The sequence below is a fragment of the Nomascus leucogenys genome, chromosome 20 (genome assembly GCF_006542625.1).
Source record: "Nomascus leucogenys isolate Asia chromosome 20, Asia_NLE_v1, whole genome shotgun sequence".
Lineage (NCBI taxonomy): Eukaryota > Metazoa > Chordata > Mammalia > Primates > Hylobatidae > Nomascus > Nomascus leucogenys.
Genome location: NC_044400.1, coordinates 906,199 through 926,397, shown reverse-complemented (window position 1 = coordinate 926,397; position 20,199 = coordinate 906,199). Strand labels below are relative to the sequence as shown.

General features: G+C 58.5%; 1 protein-coding gene and 1 long non-coding RNA gene across 4 annotated transcripts; one reads left to right on the top strand and one right to left on the bottom strand.

The window, feature by feature from the left end:
• Positions 1–714: 714 nt before the first annotated feature.
• On the bottom strand, positions 715–19,226 carry GET4 (guided entry of tail-anchored proteins factor 4). Of its 3 annotated transcripts, none has more exons than XM_030801047.1 (9): positions 18,972–19,226; positions 9,587–9,665; positions 9,072–9,153; positions 8,210–8,359; positions 5,429–5,567; positions 4,167–4,307; positions 3,366–3,441; positions 3,210–3,282; positions 715–1,809 (listed from the first exon to the last, which is right to left on the bottom strand). In XM_030801047.1, the coding sequence occupies exons 1-9, from the start codon at positions 19,127–19,129 to the stop codon at positions 1,721–1,723; spliced, it is 987 nt and encodes a 328-aa protein (XP_030656907.1). In that variant the 5' UTR covers positions 19,130–19,226; the 3' UTR covers positions 715–1,720. The 3 variants fall into 3 exon arrangements, with proteins under 3 accessions (XP_030656907.1, XP_030656908.1, XP_030656906.1); XM_030801048.1 differs by lacking the exon at positions 18,972–19,226 and adding an exon at positions 16,969–17,022; XM_030801046.1 differs by lacking the exon at positions 18,972–19,226 and having other exon boundaries at positions 9,587–10,791.
• LOC115831780 lies at positions 3,190–5,622 on the top strand. Its single transcript, XR_004027275.1, has 2 exons — positions 3,190–3,279; positions 4,302–5,622. It is a non-coding gene; the product is annotated as an uncharacterized LOC115831780 (long non-coding RNA).
• Positions 19,227–20,199: the final 973 nt, after the last annotated feature.

Sequence of the window (20,199 nt, the reverse complement as noted above, 5' to 3'; positions counted from 1 at the left end):
CTGAGGACACTGATGACTCACATTTTAAAAACCACAGAACAACTTTCTAATGGGGGGAGAGAATTTTTCAAACCAGGCGAGGTGCGCAGGCACAGAAGATGGTCGCTCACTCGCTGTCCACACCTCCCTGTGTGGACACAGCTGTGGGGAAGGGCATCCCCTCGCTGGCAGCGTTCACAGCAGGCATAGGGACGGACGGTGACTCCGTGCGAAGTCCTGAGGCACACAGAGGCAGACGCCGCGGCGCAGGTTCAGCACAGGCCACAAGGGGCCGCCTGCAGGGCTCTGGCCGGCTGTTCCTGCCGTCTCACGGTAAGCCTGAGTGACGCCGCACACAAAATCCTCAGTCACTCTGGATCAAACTCGCTGTTCAAAGCAAGCGCCACACGGGAGGGACGGGTGCCCTGTCTGCACCTAGGACAGGGTAGGGGCTCTGCGCCGCTGTCTCCCCTGCACCCCAAGGGCCTGCTCTTTGAGGCTGCGACACTCAGACCTGGTAGATTTGATTTTTATGAATTTTGATGAAATTACACAACTTACTTCTAAAATCACAGCCGAGTGAATGTGAGACTTCCTGATAACCCTCTGCTCCGTCCACGCACGGGCAGTCTGGCCACAGGGTACGCCTCCTCTGGGGGCTCCCAGGCACAGCCCTGAGAGCAGACATTTCCCACACCCACAGATGGGCGCCCGAGAAAGGACCAGCGTCGCACAGCCCGGTAGAAAGGGTTTATTTATGCGCAACGGTTCACACAAGCCTTCCTTAAATTCCACTTTACAGTAAATAAAGCTGTGCGTTTCCCCTCCCCATGCACAACTGCATATCAATCTACAACTGTCATTTAACTGTGAAAAAATAGAGCGTATCCCCTTTTGTCATTGTTCTGGTAACATCTGGAGTAGCATCTGTGACAGAACGGAGCTGCTCACTCCTGGACCGGTTATTTGGTTAAAACCTGAAATGTTAGGTCAAAAGAATCAATCACCCAATACAAATAAATATTGCGTTATGAAAGAGACAGGCAGAGTCCCACGGTATCCCTTTTTAAAGCGGCATTTCCAGCACAGCAGCGTGGCGCTCACAGAGACCAGCAGGGTGCAGCTCTGGGATGCCACATGGGACACAGCTGCAAGTACCCGTGGGCACCATCCTGCCGCACGCGTCCCTCCACCGAGCATGAGGATGTGGCACATGCGCTCCGTCTGCGACGGGGACCAGTTCGTCGTGACTGCAGAGTGACCCCGTGTTCAAAAACAGCCGCTCCCATTTGCAGACCACGTGGGCCCTGGCTGGGCTCTCAGGTCCAAGGGCCAGCACCTGCTTTGGTGACCGCAACTGTGCTGGACGCCTGGCAAGGAGCGTGATGTGCCCAGCCCCCCTGAGGACGGGCCTCCTGTACCGCCCATCAGCCCTCCCAAAAGGACCCAGAACAAAGGAGTGGGAGAGGGTGACGCCGCAGTAAGGCCTGTGCTTTATTGTGGGTCAATCTTGGGGGACACGGCGGCCAGCAGGGGCGACGCCCCACTCTTGGGTCCCAGCAGCACAGCGACCTGCAGCCGCGCCACCCTGAGCCGCCGCACAGAAACAGACACGTGCCGGCATGTGGCCACCGCCAGCCTCAGGGCCAGGAGCCCCCAGGCGAGGAGCCACCCAGGACTCGCCTCTGAAACGTCCCTCGAGCCGTCGTTGACCGTGGTGTCTCCACGTGGCCCGGCCAGTTCAGTCCAGCTCGATGGGGCTGCCATCGCTGGGGCTCTCCTCCCCCTCCTCCTGCTCTGAGGAGCCCATGAGGCTGCTCAGAAGGTTCCCTGGAAAAAAGGACACCGTAGTGGTCAGGCCTGGGCAGCCTCCCACAGGCCCCCAAGCCCCTCCTTCCCACAGACGTCTCGCAAGGTGTCCCATGCAACAAGCAAAAGCCTCAACGCTACTGTCTACGGCCCAGGAACCCTGGGACAGGACCCTCTGGAGGACAGGGGGCCGACGACCACAGAGATACTCAAACACGGAGCAGCCACGGGGGACTCTACGGAGCCGCCTTCCACGTCCACCAATGGGCCACGGGGGACTCCACAGAACCGCCCTCCCACGTCCACCAACAGGGCCATGGAGCAGCCAACGGGGGCCTACACAACCACCCTCCACACCCACCAACAGGAGCCACGGAGGGACCTACAGAACCAACACAACCTCACGGAAAGATACTTTTCAACAGAAGTGCTGCCAAAGAACACACGTGTGCTGCACCCTATGGTGACACATCAATCAACTGGATGTGCCAAACCTTCAACGGCTGCTCCCACAGGGGCCAACTGCAGTCACTGTCATCTGATTTTTATCCAATCAACTACTCTGTACATACAAAGCTAAAGTTCAAAAAGTCTCCAGAACCTGAAGAAACGAGACGTTACACCGTGTTCTCCGAATACAAAGACACGGCCGTGGCGGTGTCACCCTCTCTTATCCACGACGTCACCCCAATCTCAGGACACGCCCTGACGGCGCTTCTGTGGAATTGGAGCTCAGGCTGCAGTTTTGACTGGACAGTCATGCAGAAGAGTCAGGGCGCTCCTGACAGGTGTTGGGGTGGAGGCACCTGTGTTGCAGGGCACAGTGAGGGCCAGTGTATGGGTGGGCATCCGGGGAGGACAGGGCCTGCCACACGACGCAGCTGCACCAGGGCAGACATCTGTGGGGAAAGGTCACCACCTCACACCTCCCACTGAAATAAACCCAGACAGGTGACGCTGGGAAGGCAGGCGCCCCAGTGAGGGACCTCTCCTGCAGTGTCATGAGACACCACCCACAGTGAGACACCCGCCCTGCTGCAACCCCACAGCCACGGCAGCACTGCCTGCCCCAGCACGACAGCCAGCAGTGTCCTGGGCACACCAGGCTCATGGAGGCCACCTGGCATGGTGCACAGAGAAACAGGTGAGCATGCAGCCGGCCACGCGACGTGACCCCTGCCAGGAAATGGGAGACACCTCAGGGATGGGAAGCTCTGGAGTGGAGACAGGGCTGGGAGCCACTGTGCTAGAATTCTCAACTCTGAACGCTAATTTCCTACTAACAAAAGTAATTGAGAAACATTTAAAAGAGCAGAAAATCACTTCTACATGAAGAACTGCACTGGACCTGCCTGGACAGAGAAGATGCCCCCACACCAACCCAGGGCTGCAGTGGGCGTGGCAAGGGCGCCCCGGCTTACCGAGCAGGCCCCCGTAGGAAGACGTCTGCTTGGGCGGGACGCCAAAGAACAGCTGTCCTATGCGGTCGAGGTACTGCAAGGCACAGGCAGCGGGCTCAGAGCGGGCGGACCCAGGCCGTGGGGTCCCCTCCTCCCTCCCCAGCCCCAAGCCCTCACCTCGTTGTACATCGGGTCCCGCCGGAGGGATGGCTGGTACTGCTCACACAGCACAGTGAACACCGTCAGCTTCCCACTGGGACACAGAGACACAGGGATGTGCTGGGTGAGCAGGACAGGACCACACTCACCTGCACACACCACGGCGCCTACACCCACCACTCACCTGCACACACCACCGCACCTACAGCCAACACTCCCCTGCAACCACCCAACACCTGCACACAGCAACCCATGCCACGTCTATACCCAGTATACCTGCACACCCCCACAGCTACCCACCCGTCTACACACAACACATGTACCTGCACGCACCCCAACTACCCACACCAGACACACAATACCTGCACACATTCTGTCTACACCTGCACTCACACCTGCATACATGTCTACACACAACACACCTGCACAGCTACCCACGCCACATCTACACACCCACACATCGATACCCAACACCCGCACACAACCCCCCACACGTCTGCACCCACACCGCCCCACACCCCTACACCTGCACACACCCACACTACCACACAGACGCCCAACACCTACACACCCCCACGCCATGTCTACACTTGCACATACACCCACAGCTACCCGCACTACCATGTCTACACCCAACAGACCTGCACACACACCCGTGCCGCGTCTACACCCAGCACTCATACCCTATACATATACCCACACGGCAACCCACATCATGGCTACACTTGCACACACACCCACACAGCTACCCACACCACCACATCTACACACAGCCCACACATGCACAGCCCCCTCCCCCCACAGGGTACCAAGACGCACCCGTCCACAGCCAGCAGCAGGAACCAGATGAAGTTGAGCAGCGGCTCCACAAACGGAGGCCCGTCCTCGATGGACGGGTGCTTCTGGGTGTACGTCGTAAAGACCACCGACGCGCTACTTTTGTTTTTTAAACAGAGAAACCTGGAAATGAGAACATGCTGCTGGTGGAAGGGCTGGAGGACACAGCTTCTGCCCGCACAGGCGCCAGCCTCCGACACGTCCTTCCCAAGCTTGTGCGCCCATGTTCCCGCGGCCCCAGGCCATGGAGGCACCCAGTGCTTCACGTGTGTCTCCCCTCACGTGCAGGGCACACCAGGGAAGCCTGCAATTCACAGGTGAAGAGAATGAAGCTTGGGAAGGTGACCAGGCTCTGGAGCCGGGCCCCAGCCTGAGCCCCGACTACGTGACGGACTGAGCAGGCTCTCCTCTCCTGAGGCCACCCGCACCCATCAGGCGCTGACCCGCACCAGAACACTCGGCCACAGCCCAGCAGCTGGCGGGTGCCGCACAGACCCTGGCTTCTGTTCAAGGAGGACCCACAGGGAGGGCTCAGTACCCCAGGGGCAGGGCCGTCAGCCCAGAGAAAACATGTACACAGCATGGTGCAGAGCCAGGGACCTCCGGGTTTGACCCAGCCTTTCACTTAAGTCACGGACACCAGCTCCTGGCAAAGCTCTGTGGTGGGCAGCGCTGAGGTCAGTGGGTGTCTGTCCCCAAATCCTACATCAAATCCCCAACACCCGCCTTGAAATCCGTATTTGTTCTGTGGGAAGAAACTGACGGGCACAGATAAGGCATTCGTGAGAAAGGAAGCGAAGGCCAGCACCTGAAGCAGGCAGCGCCCCGGAGCCCGGCCTGCAGGACGCCCCAGCGAGCTGGCGGGAGGGGCCGCGGGGTAGATGCTCACAATTCTATGAACCGCGTGTGCGTTTCCACGTTTCCAGATACTGTGGGAAAGAACTGGCCGAGGCAGGCCTGAGTACAGCAGAGACCGCGGGGCCTCCCGGCAGTGGCGAGAGGGGCACATGTAGAGCACTCCAGTGCCCGTCGGGAAAGGGGGAGTTTCTAAAATACTTCTTAAAATTGGTTAAACTTATGAAAAATCATGGGTCACTCTGGCTGACAAGTGCACTGTGGGCTCTGCCCAGAGTAAACTGTTTATCCTGCAGCTCAGCTTGGACAGGGGACAAGGGGACCTGCTCTAAGGCCGCCCGGCCAAGGCAGCGATGGAAGCCAAGACCCGAAGAGCCACAGACACCTACTGTAGCACAGCCTGGGCCACGAACATGTCCACCTCGCTGCGGAAGCCACGGGACGTGGAATACTCCACCAGCATGTTGGCACAGCCCTCCCCGTCCGCTGAGTGCAGAAAATGATACCGCGACTCACAATAGTTTTGCTCTGCAAAGGAAAGACAGAAAAATTTAAATACATTTCATGAATATAACACAGAAAAGGAAAGGTGGAAAGATACTCCATGTTAATTCTAGCCCGCCTGCCCGCCCTGGACGAGAGCCCAGCCAGAGCCCACAGGCAGAGGTACCCAATAGGGACTCAGAGCCGGCCCAGGCCTCACGCACTGCACCAAATAAACAGATCAACAGGGAAAAGTCACTCAGCTATGCAACACCTCTGTTCTCCAAGCTCTCGGAGCTGCTTAATCCAACCACATTAACGTGCGTTGTGATGACCAATTAGAGTGTTACCATGTGACCCTTCTCACCTACCAGAAGCAACTTACAGAGAGCAATGTAATCAGGGCCCAGGCCAGTGCACCTCGGATGTAGATCAACAGCAAAAACCAACCTGATGTTCTCCCCACACTGACCCAACGACCAACCCTCCACATCTCATAAACACACTCCACTCCCAGACCCCGTCCTAACACCCACTCGCACTCCCTCCACTCCCAGACCCAACACCTGCTCACGCTCACTCCACTCCCAGGCCCCATGCATGCCTTGGGAGCCCAGCCGTTCTCGTGGTGCAGATCTCAGCACTCACCGGGCGCCTGCCTCTCCCACCTAGTGGGCCCTTTCCTGACTGTGTTGCCCAACAGGAGCCTCCAGGGCCCTCCCGCTGCCTGTGTGGCTGCCAGAGTCCCTGTTACCTTGCTTTGTCTCCTGTTGTCTCCCTCCACTCCCAAACCTTTACCTATGGGTGTGATTTCATCCCCAGGAGGGAAGCACCAGGGAAGCACACAGCCCAAGAGTCATGGAGCCCAGGCCTCAGGTCCTGTATGGAGCCGGTGCGCGAGACTGCAGAGGCTGTGCCTGGCCACCTTGGCGTGGAGCAGGCCTGGGCTCCCCGGGCGAGGTCCATCAAAGTCCCACAGCACCGTCATGGTGTCGGGGACCTGGGCCCGCACCTGCCCCAGTGGGAGGCAGCCAGGGCCCCTCTTCAAGGGATCTCTGCAGACGCGCCGAGCACAGCCCTCCCACGCGCTCCCTGGACGGCCTCAACCTGATCCAGTGGTGGGTGGGGAGATAGACACGTACATCCCTCCTTATGATCGCTTGTACCTATCTTAGGAGCTGCCATGCAGGTCTCCTGGGCACTGGGCATCACCTGTCCCATGCCACCCACTGCCTGGCTCTCCCCACAGGGCCCGTGCGCAGAAGTGGCGAGGGCGGCCACCCAGTGTTGACGCATTTGTTCCTGACTCATCCGAAAGATAGGCGACAGCTCCCGGGCAGGGGGTGGGGGCAGCTCCTGCCTCCCTAACCTGGCAGTGGGGCCCACACATAGCGGCGGTTCACTATGCAGGACAGAGGAGGGTTGTCTGCGGCCGTGTTCTGTGTGGAGCCATGCTGGCTTGGGGACAGGTGGAGCACAGGAGGCCTGCTGTTGCCAGAGGCCAGGGAAGGCAGCAGCAGGTATGCTCCAGGGGCCAAGGAGGCACCAGCCTGGGCCTTCCTTCTGAGGAAGAAGACGACCACGAGGAGACTGAGGTGAGAGATAGGCACTGGCTCATCTCCCTGTGGGTGCCCCGCCACTCGGCACACAGCCAGGGCCGGGTTCCGCCAGGCTCGTCTGAAGACAGCCTCCTAATTCTACTTGGATTTGCTCACTTCCCATTCCTATTGCTCAGGGAGAAGGGTCGGGAAGGCCTGCCAGGTGCCTGAGGGTGCTGAGCCTCCCGTCACAGCCCAGGCGGAACCTGCATGACCAGGAACAAGGTCAGAGGTCGGATGGGCGTGCATTTCGCATGACCAGGGACAAGGTGGGATGGGCTGCTGACGTGTGCAGAGTACGTGGGCCTCATGCAGCTGCTACCGCGCCGTGCTGTCTCTAGGAGGAGCTGTTCCAAACTCAGCAGCCCTGAACTCTAGAGCAAAGGCCTCCAGCCTAGATCCAAGTTCCTAGAGCTTCCAATGCGGGGGCTGCCCTGGGTGCCGCCTCCCCACCTGCCAAGCACAGGCACATGCAGCCCTCCTGACGGCAGGAAGGAAGGAAACCATCTCACGGTGCTGGCGCCACTTGCCATCCCAGGAAATGCCCTGGGGAGGACGCTTCTAAACCCCCATTAGCACCGCGTTCAAGTCACTCAGTGAATATTTACCCAGCACCACTCCCGCCTCAGAGCTGAGACGTGGAACTAAAAACACCAGCCACACCACGTGGACAGCCAGACCCCACCACAGGGTGATTAATCCCCGCAAAGGCTTCATCAGAAGATGAGGTCAGCATAAAGGAGACAAACAGGGCACGGCACCATCCCAGCACTGGAAAGAACGTTCCAGAAAGGAGCAGCAGCACGCATAAGCCCCGTGAGGGCACGGCTGCCTCCCTGAGGGTCAGAACGTCCCACAGAAAGGCCTGGAGAGGTGGCCGCCTGCCCCGCTTCTTGCAGCTTCTCAGGTGCAGTGGCTCTGATCCCGGGCTTAGCATGGCGCATGGGCCACCATGGACCGGCCTGCATGACCACAGGGTGAAACCCCATCCCTGCCCTGATGGGCGACCCTGATGTAGTGGAACGCACGGTGCAAATCAACGCCATGAGAGCAGAGAGGTGCCCACGCCTGTCCTGGCCCCAGGCCTACCTTTCCACAGGGTGAGGGCCAGCAGCTGGTGCAACCGAGGGTGGCCCAGCTTCCCGGAGCCCCCGCTGGACCACTTCAGGGCTCTGGACACAAAGGCCACGCGCTCAGGAGAGTTGGGGTCCATCAGGCTGAACACTTTAGCCAGATTTTCTGCAAACAGCACAGACCCTCATCAGAGGAACGCACAGCAACTCCGGCTCTCTGTCCCACACGCCTCACAGAAGTGGATTTCCATCCGCAACTACTTAACAGGGAGAGGAAGCTGCTGGGCATCCCTGAGTGAGCTGTGGACCACCCCAATGAGCTGCCCACTGCAGTGCCAGCGCCATGTGCCCCGGAGCACAGTGAGGAAGGACGGACACCCTGGCCGAGGTGGGGGCTGGGGAAGGTGCCGCGGGGAGCTGGAGTCCAGGAACAGCTGTGGCCACTCTGGGTACCTGGCTCTGGCCCGGGGGCATCTCCCAGAGCAGCAGGGACTAGGAGTGGGACTCGTAGCGGGGAAGCTCACAGAAGGGCTCTGCCAACCGCACGTCACCCGAAAGGACAGGCCAACAAGCCAAAGCAGTGCCCCACCTTGCCAGCTGGTGGGGAGGCCACTGTCCATCGGAGCAGTGGAGAGCACAGGGCCCCGTTGTGCCCTGCCTACGAGTCACAGCAGGTCCTGTTCAGCCTGCAGTGTGCTCGGGCCAGGGTCAGCCGGGGGCCTGGCTCACCGGGACCGGGTGGAAATTGCCTCTGCAGCAGCCAACCCCAAAGCACACAAGACCCCCAAACGCAGACACGAAACACAGCGCAGAGGCCTGGGGAGGGGCATACTGGGGCCGCTGTCACAGGGTCTCGGGGTGAGGGACCAGATGCTCACCCAGCAGCTCGTCAGCCACCTCCACTTCCGCCTTCTCCAGGGACTCCAGGACCAGCATGGACAAGTCTGCTGCGCTGTTTTGCTACAAAAAAAAGCAACACACAAAAATCAAGAACAAAGCCCTGACCTGTTCAGGACAGAAACGACAAGGCTGAGTTTCCAGCAGAAGCCAGAGCGCGGCCAGTGCTGAGGAGTCTATTCTGAGCACCACGTCCCTTGGCAATGCCGCCAAAAAACAGAGATCTCCTGGCAGAGAATCAAATGAAAATGGACAGGGTCGTTTATACCAAAACAATGCCCACTCAGCCCCATCGTGCACAAACGCAGCGCAGAGCCCCCGCCTTCAGAGTGGAGCAGCCAAGCCGGGGACTCTGGGCCCCTCTGCCACCCACAGCCCCAGTGGCCAAGGCCCAGGGCAGCACAAGGTTCCCCATCAGGCCTCTCCCATGTCATTCCCAACCTCAACTTGCCTGCCCGGAGCAGGAAGGGTTGCAGGAGGAAGCAAGACGGCTCACCTGGCCATGGCTGAAGAAGAGCAGGGCTCCTGAGTACATGAGCTCCCGGGCCTCCGCATGCTTGCTCTGGGACATGTACCTGCCAGAGAGAGGAGACCGTGAGCCGTGCCCACACGCCCTCACCACCGCGCTACCCCTCTCAACTTCAGGGCGGAAGCTAAAAACAAGGTGCCCAGGAACAGGTGGCATCCTAAAAGTGGGTGCTCCCCATACGCACAGACACTTTTCACCAAGAACTGGGCAGTCGCTCCCAAGGCCCAGGTGCTGCATGGAGGGGTCTATCCTGGGTGTCCTGCTGACCATGAGGGCTGCGTGGGGCGCCTCTGGACACGAAGGGCCTATCTGTGTCCAAATACACCAGGAGCCAGAAAGCAGCCTTACCCTGGAGCAGCTCACCGGTTTCAGCAGCTGGGACCAGAAAGGCCGCTGGGCAGGGCAGGTGTGACGGAAGGAGCAGGGGATGTGCAAGTGGCCACCTGAGAGCTGAGCGGCCACAGGCAGGAGCCGAAGGATGGGGGCTCTAGGGTGGGGTCCCACAGGGGACAGAAATGGCTGTGACAGCAGCTTCTTCCCCCACGGGGCCAGTGTCCCTGCCCTCTGCCCCTCTGCGTGCCGCACCCCTCCCCCTACAGGAGGGAAGGGTCTGGGGTGCTCCATTGCATCATGCTCGCCCGGCATCACGTCCCCACTCCCAGAGCACCGTTGGCAGGGAAAGCTGGAGCTCCTCAGGCTGCACAGGGACAGAGGCATGGGGTGACGAGAGGCATGGTGGGGACCAGCGCGCGACAGACGATGTGGAAAGAAGCCGAGACGGCTGCACTGCTGTAAGCAGCAGAGCCCCTGCCTGTGAGAACAGCAGGCGTGGAGGGCAGGAGGCGGCCTCTGCTGGGACGCGCTGCACCTCCCAGGTCCAGTGGTGGGGCCCAGAACATGTTATTTCATCGGCTACACATTTTTCTTAATTATCACCGCCTTATTATCAAAAGATACACAACCAGTTAATCAGCTCTGTGCCTGCGAGCCAAATGTCCTTGGACAAAGCCTTGTTTAAAAATAAATCTAGTTAAAGAAAAACAGTAAGTAAACAGCAGTGCAGACCAGGCTCAGGGGCTCACACCTGTAATCTCAGCCCTTTGGAAGGCTGAGGTGGGAGGATCGCTTGAGCTCATGAGTTTGAGACTGGCCTGGGCAACATAGTGAGACCTCGTCTCTACAAAAAACACAAAAATTAGCTGGGCGTGGTGGCGTGCACCTGTGGTCCCAGCTACTCAGGAGGCTGAGGTGTGGGAGGACTGCTTGAGCCCGGGTGGTCAAGGCTGCAGTAAGCCATGATTGCACCACCGCACTCCTGCCTAGATGGATGACAGAGCGAGGCGCCATCCCCCTCAAAACAAACAAAAAACAATTGCAGTGCAGGTGATAAAGAAACACAGCAACGCCACTGAGGACCGGAATGACCTTGGTGTTGCCAGGACGGGAAGGCCAGCCAAGAACGCAAAGGGCTGGCCACTCAGTTAACCACAGAAAAGGGTTCCTCTTCAGAAGGCACCACAGCCAGGGACCCCAAACACAGCCAGCCCCACCACATCCGGGCATCTCATTAGCCTGGCACACAGGCCCTCCCCCCACAGGAGACGCCATCGGGCTGCACAGAGGCAGGGCACCAGGAGGGAAAAGCCTGCACCCAAGAGAGAAAGTGCCCCCGCCTTCCGTCAGCCTGCAGGCCATTGGCAGGCCTTGGGTTTTGCTGCGCTCCCTGCACAGTGAAGGTTCTGGAGGGAGATCCACCCCAACGCCACAGCAGGGGCCTCGACAGGACCACCGACTCTGTGACCAGCCATCCTAGTTCCAGTCCTGCAGGGCCGTGACTGACTCAGACGAGGCCAGGAGCCGTCTGGCACAGGGCACTCTGGAAAAACAAGCTCCCAGACACACCCAGCCTCACGCTGCCGCCAGCGGGGCCATGGGCAGAACTGTGTGCACCGACCCTGAGCAAGCACCACACCGGCTTCTGCTTATGCTGATACTACAGCCTTCTGGATGCTTCTATCTGAGGTAAAGCAAGAGGTGGCCACTTAGAAACCAGAAGAAAAAAAGGACTCCCTGGAAGGCAGTGACCCATATTCCCGCACGAGGAGCCTGCTCTGGGGGGCACTGCTGATGGTCACGGCCCCCGGCCTGGCTTGGGCTGCGCCTTGTGGCCGGCTCCCTTCTTCCCGGGGCAGCTGTGAGCCGGGCAAGGGGAAAAAGGACGGGAGGAGAATTCTGGGCGCACAGTGGTCCCCGGCCTGGCTGGGGCGCCCGTTTCCAGGTCCAGGAATGCCGGTGACGGGCAAACCATCTAAGGCGGCTCTGAACGTGGACAACTTCTCCTCCTGTACTGGAGAATTCTGGAAGCTGCGAAGGATTTTGGATTCCGGGTGACTAAGTCAGGACAGGTACCCACTCAGGCCCGAGGCCAGGGGGGGGGGGGGGGGCAGCTGGGCATGGCTGGGCCTTCTCCCGGCCCGGCTCTGCATGCTGCGCACTATTGGCCGTGCTGTGTGGACACCCAGACGTGCCTTCCAGATAGGGAAACGGCTTCTGCCTGCTGACAGACGCTGAGAACCAGTGAGCACTGGTGCTCTCTGCCGGCCAAAACAGCTGTATCCACAGAGCAAAGTGTCTGGGCAAACAATCTTGCTGATTTTGCTCTTCTCTTACAAAAACATTAAAAAGCAGAACACACAAATGCAAGCATTAGAACTAGTGGCAGAGACTGTTGGTGTCAAATGAAGAAAGACCGAGCTCGTGGGGCGAATCCCGCCCTTCTCTCTTGGCAGACAGAAGCTGGCTTGCGCGTTCAGCTGTCAGGGACACATGGAGGATGAAGAGGAAATACTCAAGACACACACAGGTGCCTCGGGACAGGGAGCCAGAGGAGATTTCACAAGGACGCCTCCGCCAACTGCCGCGAGCTAAAGCGCACTCACGCCCCGACGCAGGGCTGGCTGAAGGCTCCTGTAGGGGGGCTAAGGGCTGCTCTGCTGTGCCAGGAGTCACTCAGAGAAGGGATCTGAGCCAGCAAGTACGGCTCCTTCACAAGACGCTCCTCTTGGCCCCTGGGCTACGGTGTGCACAGCACACATTGGACCATTTTCCTTTCAAAAATCTCTTTAAATGACTGAAGGGACAAAAGAAAGAGACCGCAATAAAAAAAATCATGCAAACACATCGCAGGAGGAACCACGTGGCAGGAGGAGCGACCCACGAGCGTGCGGGCAGATGAGTGGGCGGCTGCTGCAGGCCACAGCCTCCTGGGCTGCAGTCTCAGTCACATTCTAAATGTGAATCTACAAATACTGCAGCCAAGGCTGAGGCTCCTCAAGGCCTGGATGGCGGCTCCAAAGTGCCCTGATAATCCAGTTGGCCTGGGAGCTGACTCCTCGTCCCAGCAGGGAGAAGTCTTAGAGAAATCAGGTGATGACCACAACCAGCGCCATCCCCGGGGTAAGGTCGGCCGCCCATAACTCGCGCCATCTACAGGACAAGGTCAGCTGCTCTCTAGCGTAACCACACAAACCAGGAACTGCTGCCCGACTTCTGCGGGGCACACACCCAGGGACACCAACCTGCTGGGTTCCCAATTCCTTCCCTCTCCTTCACCTTAAACTGCTGTGGCTGTGAGTTAAAACGGCATCTCTTGGGAACGCTTGTACCTGTTGGTGGGAGTGTAAATTAGTTGAACCATCCTGGAAAGCAGTCTGGCAATTCTTAAAAGAACTAAAAACAGAACTACCATTCGACCCAGCAACCCCACTACTGGGTTATACCCAGAGGACTCTAAATGGTTCAACCATAAAGATGCACGCACTGAAATGCCCACTGCAGCACCACTCACAACAGCACAGACATGGAATCAAGCTGGGGCCTGTCAGTGGCAGATGGATAAAGAGGATGTGGTCCACATACACCGTGGAATACTATGCAGCCATAAAAAGGAACGAGATCATGCCCTTTGCAGGAACTTGGATGGAGCCAGAGGCCACTATCCTTCGCACACTAACGCGGGAACAGAATCCCGGGTACTGCATGTCCGCACTTCCAAGTGGAAGCTGAATGATGAGAACACAGGGACAGAAAGGGGCCAACAACACACACTGGGGCCTGCCTGAGGGAAGAGGGAGAGGCTCAGAAAACCATTTTAACAAAACTGTCAGGTACCCATGCTTGGTACCCAGTGCCTAAATGATCTGTATGACAAACCCGAGTCACGAGTTTACCTATATACCAAGCCTGCACAGACCTGAGGCTAAAATAAACATTAGCATATTTAAAACTAAATCAACAAAGCCTGCACACCTGCCCGAGGCTAAAATAAACATTAGAATACTTAAAAATAAGTCAACAAACATATCTTTTGGTAAATTTACCCAACAGCTGAAGGGATAAACGACTGTGCTGGAGACACACAGGGAAAACCACTCAGCGATAAAAGGAACTGCGGACGCTCCCGGGGGAGTCTCCCAGCCTCCGTGGTGAAGGAATTCAAGCGGTCAGACAGAAAGCGCACACTGTGATTCCACGTACGTAAAACTCCAGGAAACGCCACCTCACCTAAGTGCAGCCCGCAGAGGCACGGGTTCCAGGATGGGGTGGGGTGGGAGTGGGGGCAAGGAGGCCTGGCTGCAGAGCCCCGCAGAGCCGTGGAATCTTCCATGCCTTGACTGGTCATAGTTCATTCATGTCAGACCTCACCAAATTATACATTTTCCATAAATATTTAAATGTAAATGTGCAATTACATATATTTATTGACAGAAAGGCATTTTAAAAAATGGCTGGGTGCTATGGCTCCCACCTATAATCCCCACACTTTGGGAGGCTGAGGCGGGCGGATCACCTGAGGTCAGGAGTTCGAGACCAGCCTGGCCAACGTGGTGAAACTCTGTCTCTACTAAAAATACAAAAATTAGCCAGGCGTGGTGGCGGGCGCCTGTAGTCCCAGCTACTCATGAGGCTGAGGCACGAGAATTGCCTGAACCCAAGAGGCAGGGGCTGCAGTGAGCCAAGATCGCGCCACTGCTCTCCAGCCTGAGCGACAGAGCGAGACTCTGTCGCAAAAAACACAGAGCGTAACTTGGGGAACGTGACTTCTCTGGCAGCGACACACCCATGGAGTACTCTGAAGCAGAGCTGGGAATCCACACAGAATTCTACCCCGGAAAGACAAGGACGGTGTCTCAGCGGGTGACAGCGAGGTGACAGCTGCCGCTGCTGACTCAGTCTTCATTCCTGGCTTGAATGGCTCCAAGCCAAGGTTTGAGAGGTTCAGTAACGTGTCCCGGGCCCCGTAAGAGGTGGCGTGTGACCCCAAAGCCCAAGCTTTCAGAGCTAAGCCACACTGTGCCCCTGCCGGGTGACCTCACAATGTCACATGCGGCCAGCAGGGCCTGCTGTCTAGAGGGTTTAAGGGAGCAGAATGCTCATCACCCCCCGTTTCACTGTGAAAATACACCCTTGACCAGGGACTCATCACTGAAAACCAAAACCAACAAATCCCTCGTCACCGTAGACGTGGCTCAAAACAAGGAACACCGTGTTTATTTTGGGGGAGATCCATTTTTCCTGGTTAATCACTGGGCAAATATGTATGTATTTATCGAGACAGAGTTTCTCTCGTCGCCCAGGCTGGAGCGCAGTGGCGTGATCTCGGCTCACCACAACCTCCGCCTCCTGGGTTCAAGCGATTCTCCTGCCTCAGCCTCCGGATCAGCTGGGATTACAGGCATGCGCCACCACATCCAGCTAATTCTGTATTTTTAGTAGAAACAGGGTTTCTCCATGTTGGCCAGGCTGGTCTTGAACTCCCAACCTCTGATGATCTATCTGCCTGCCTCTGCCTCCCAGAGTATTGGGATTACAGGCATGAGCCACTGCACCCGGCAAATTGGGAAAATATTTATATACAAATCCCTATGCACAGCAGGCATCAGGGTGAATCTTGAACGACATAAAAGTTCCCCATCACACAGCTCTATGACTGGCCCCTCTACCCACGGGAAGGCTCGCGTTCTACGGTTTAGTGCCTACTGACACCTTTGCCTTGATCCCTGAAGAACAATCAGGTTGAAGGTGCTATCACAACCCATGCCATCTGGGAGCTGCTAAATGTTCAGTGACAAATTCAACCAGCATTAAAAACGTATCGCTATAAACGTCACGCATCAAAGACTTGTTTCTTCCAGTGATAAAATTAGTAGTTCCATCTAAGGAGGAAAGCGAATCTTTTTCTAAACCAATTAAACAGCTCAGTTTTCAAAGAAGAAAAGCATCTACAATACAACAATAAAATGCGACGTAGCCTGGCTGGTGTGCATTTATACCATGTTGAGGTTAATAGAAAATTCTGGAAACAAGGCTGCCCTTCAGGTCATGTTAAGATGTCTCCTCATAAGCCTACGATTAGGGGCCCACACGCACTGTCCTCAGCCTGGGCTGTTCAGGAGGGTCCGTACAAACAACGTGAACACTAAACACAGATTCCAGGACCTCATCCCAGCCTGTTCAGGTCAGCTAAGATTGACAACTACTGACACAAACACTCCTATTTTCTCACTTCCTGGCACAAACAAGTGTTTTAAGCAACAATATGGCACCTACTCCGTGGCTGGGGCTGGTGAGTCCACCATCGCTTGGGCTCACCAGTACCCCACACCGCTGCGTGTGGGCCACTCGCCTACCCAGGCTACATTCCAGCCAGCGGGGCGCAGGCACACGCCAGGCACGACAGACGGTGTTTAATTCAAACATAAACTAGCAAACTACAACCGAAGTGGCACCTCCAGAGTTCTCCAGGTAACGATTCCACTTGCTATGAAAAGAAAGTAGGCCGGGCGCGGTGGCTCACGCTTGTAATCCCAGCACTTTGGGAGGCCGAGGCGGGCGGATCACGAGGTCAGGAGATCGAGACCACAGTGAAACCCCGTCTCTACTAAAAAATACAAAAAATTAGCCGGGCGTGGTGGCGGGCGCCTGTAGTCCCAGCTACTCGGAGATGCTGAGGCAGGAGAATGGCGTGAACTCGGGAGGCGGAGCTTGTAGTGAGCCGAGATTGCGCCACTGCACTCCAGCCTGGGCGACAGAGCGAGACTCCGTCTCAAAAAAAAAAAAAAAAAGAAAGAAAAGAAAGTATTTAAAATCTAGGCCCAGCAGAGGATCTTCAGGGAGTGGAGCTGCACGCGTGATGCTCTCATGGGGTTCCTCATACCCCCACACCCCAGGCATGCACCCCGATGTGGTGATGGGTCCCTGAGGGACTCCACTCGGGAGGGGTGTCTGTGCGGCGGGAGGCTGTCCAAGGGGGGAATTCAGGACACACCACACTCCATTTAGCTGCAAACCAAAAACTGCTCTAGAAAGTCAAGTCTACTGGCCGGGCGCGGTGGCTCAACGCCTGTAATCCCAGCACTTTGGGAGGCCGAGGTGGGCGGATTGCGAGGTCAGGAGTTCGAGACCAGCCTGGCCAACATGGTGAAACCCCGTCTATACTAAAAATACAAAAATTAGCCAGGTGTGGTGGCGGGCGCCAGTAATTCCAGCTACTCAGGAGGCTGAGGCAGGAGAACAGTTTGAACTCGGGAGGTGGAGGTTGCAGTGAGCCGAGATCCCACCACTGCACTCCAGCCTGGGAAAGAGGACAGAGAAAAAAAAAAAAGTTTATTAAAAGGAAAGAAACCCTGAAAACCAGGCCTAAACTGTATAAAGGTCAGACCAACTGCCCTTAAATATCAAAACATTCACGGTCCTGTGGCAGTTTAGAAGTAAAAGGTACCCCATGGAAAAGACTAAATCCTCTGAAATGATCTTTAAAACAGACCCAATTCCTAATGACTGGCCAGACTGTTCCCTGACCTGAAACATAAGAGATAATCTGACATCCATAATTTACAGAATGCCGCACACAGAACAACTGAACATTTTGCAGTAACTGTATGACAGCAGAAATACTGTAACAGAGCGGTCCTGAGGAGAACCAACCAAGCCACGCAGCAGCCTGGAACTTCCAAGCGGTCACAGTCCCGAGGAGCGTGCAGTTAACCCAGCACAGCCAGCTCTGCTCGCGCTCGCCCTCCAGGCTACACCTGGCCGCGCAGGTGTTGCCGAGCCTAGGTCCAGAGGCAGGCCTAGGTTGGGCAGGCCGGGCGGCGTCAACAGAGAAGCGGCTTCACCCTCAGCCTGGACCCTCGGTGAGAGGAACGCCAGCCACTTTCTCTGGAACCTAGTGTAGGGCCCGGCTGGAGGACCTGAAGGCCAGGAGGAGGGAGGCAGGGAGGTGGGGGAATGCGGAACAGGTGGAGGCCAGGGGAGAGGTTGGGGAGGCCCGCAGGGGTGGAGACAGAGGAAGGGGAGGGGGAGGCCGCGCAGGGAGGCCTGAGAGAGAAAGGCGGGGGTGGGGGGGAAGGTGAAGACCTGGGAAGGCCAGGGGGAGGGGAACAGGTGGAGGCCAAGGGAGAGGTGGAGGGAGGTGGGGGAGGGGCGGTGGAGCCGGAGAACAAGGAGGGGGAGGCCGGGCAGGGAGGTTTGGGACAGGGAGGTATCGGGGTGGGGAGCAGGTGAAGGCCTGGCAGAAGGAAGCGGAGTAGGGGGGGCCACGGGAGAGGTGGGGGAGGTCCACCCGCGGTGGAAGCTAGGAGAGGGAAGCCGAAAGGGACGAGGACAGTGGGAGGCTGGGGAAAGAGTCGGGGTTGGGGGCAGGAGGAACAGAGAGAGACCGGGGTGGGGGCAGAGGGAGGACAAGGAGAGAGAGAGGCGGGGGGCAGAGGGAGGCCGGGGAAAGAGAGACGGAGGGGGCAGGAGAGGCTGGAAAAAAGAGACGAAGGGCAGGAGGAGGCCAGGGAGAGCGAGGCGGGGGGCAGGGAGAGGCCGGGGAAAGAGAGACGAGGGGCGGGGAGAGGCCGGGGAGAGAGACGCAGAGGAAGAAGGGGAAGGCCAGGGAGCGACAGCGAGACCAAGGTGGGGAGGGGGAGGCGGCCGGGGAGAGAGAGAGACCGAAGGGCGGGGGGGGGGCGGCCGAAGACACAGCGGAAGGCCGAGGGGCGTGTGGGGACGGAGGAGGGAACAGGTGTAGGCTGGGGGTAGGGGAAGGCCGAGGAAGAACGCGGGGGAGGGGAGGGAAGCCGAGGCGGGAGTCAGAGGCCGAGGGAACGAGGACGCCGGGCCAGACAGGGCCAGAGCCCGGAGACGCGGCCCAGACCCTCCGCCGGGCGACCCGCGGCCCCTGGCTCCAGCTCGCCCCCGCGACGGGCAGCGGCGCGGGCCAATGGGGGCGCGGGGCGAGGTGGCGTGGCCAATGGGAGGCGGCGGGGGCGGGCGCCGGGCCGCGGCGAGGGCCGGGCGCGGGTACCTGAAGAACAGGGTCCGGTACATCTGGTGCGCCTCATAGTAGTCGCCCTTCTCGACGCTGGCGCGCAGCTTGCCCTCCACACGCTGGACGCCGCCGCGGTTGCGGCCGCCGTTCCGGGCGCTCTCCTGCTCGGCCATTGCCGCCGCCGCCGCCGCCATCGGGCCGGCGCTCCGCGCAGGGCTGACGCTGTCGCAGGCGCGGTCGGCAGCGCCTCCCGGCTTCCGTCCCGGCGGCCGCCCGACGCCCTTCTACGGTGGCCCGCGAGGAGTCGCGCGCAGTCGGGGGCGGGCGCGCCCGCTGGCTGCACGTGACCCGGGGCGGGGCCGCAGGCAACACGTGACCCAGGGGCGGGGCCGCAGGCAACACGTGGCCCGGGGCTGGAGGGGGAGCGGCACGTGACCTGGGGCCGGGGCCGGGACTGGCTCGCGCCACAATGGCGGGTGGCACGAAACTGCCTGGCGGGGCGCGGCGCGGAAACTGAGGCTGCGGCGGCGGCTGACCCCGAGCAGGAAGCGTCCCGGGGTGGGACCCTCCCCACGCGCGCGGTGTAACAGCAGCCATTGAGCTATAGACTTCAATGTGTAAAATGTTTAAATTAAAAATACATTTATAGGGCCGGGCGTGGCGGCTCACGCCTGTAAACCCAGCACTTTGGAAGGCCGAGGTGGGCGGATCACCTGAGGTCAGGTGTTCGAGACCAGCCTGGCCAACATGGCGAAACCCCGTCTCTACTAAAAATACTAAAATGAGCTGGGCGTGGTGGCGGGCGCCTGTAATTCCAGCTACTCGGGAGGCTGAGGCAGAATTGCTTGAACCCAGGAGGTGGAGGTTGCAGTGAGCCGAGATCCCACCACTGCCCTCCAGCCTGGGTAACAGAGCCAGACTCCGTCTCCAAACAAAAAAAAAAACCTTTTAGGATCGCCGTGGGGCCTTCCCCATCTTCGAAAGGCCACCTGGGGTCCTTCCTGGCCGTGGCTGGGGACCTGCGGCTGTGCCTGGGTGGACGGACAGTCAGTCCCCAGTGCTCGGGCCCTGCTGGAAGGGGGAACTGGGTCGGCCTAGAGCTTCCAGCCCCGTCAGGCGGCGGAAACGGGGTCCAACCCCAGTCAGAGAGTTAGAAATGGGGCCCGAGGCCCAGCCCTAGCCATGCGGGGTTGGAAACGGCTTGGCTCTAAGCATTGGGATTTGAAAGCGGTTTGGTCCGAAGACTTGGATTTACAGGGTCAGC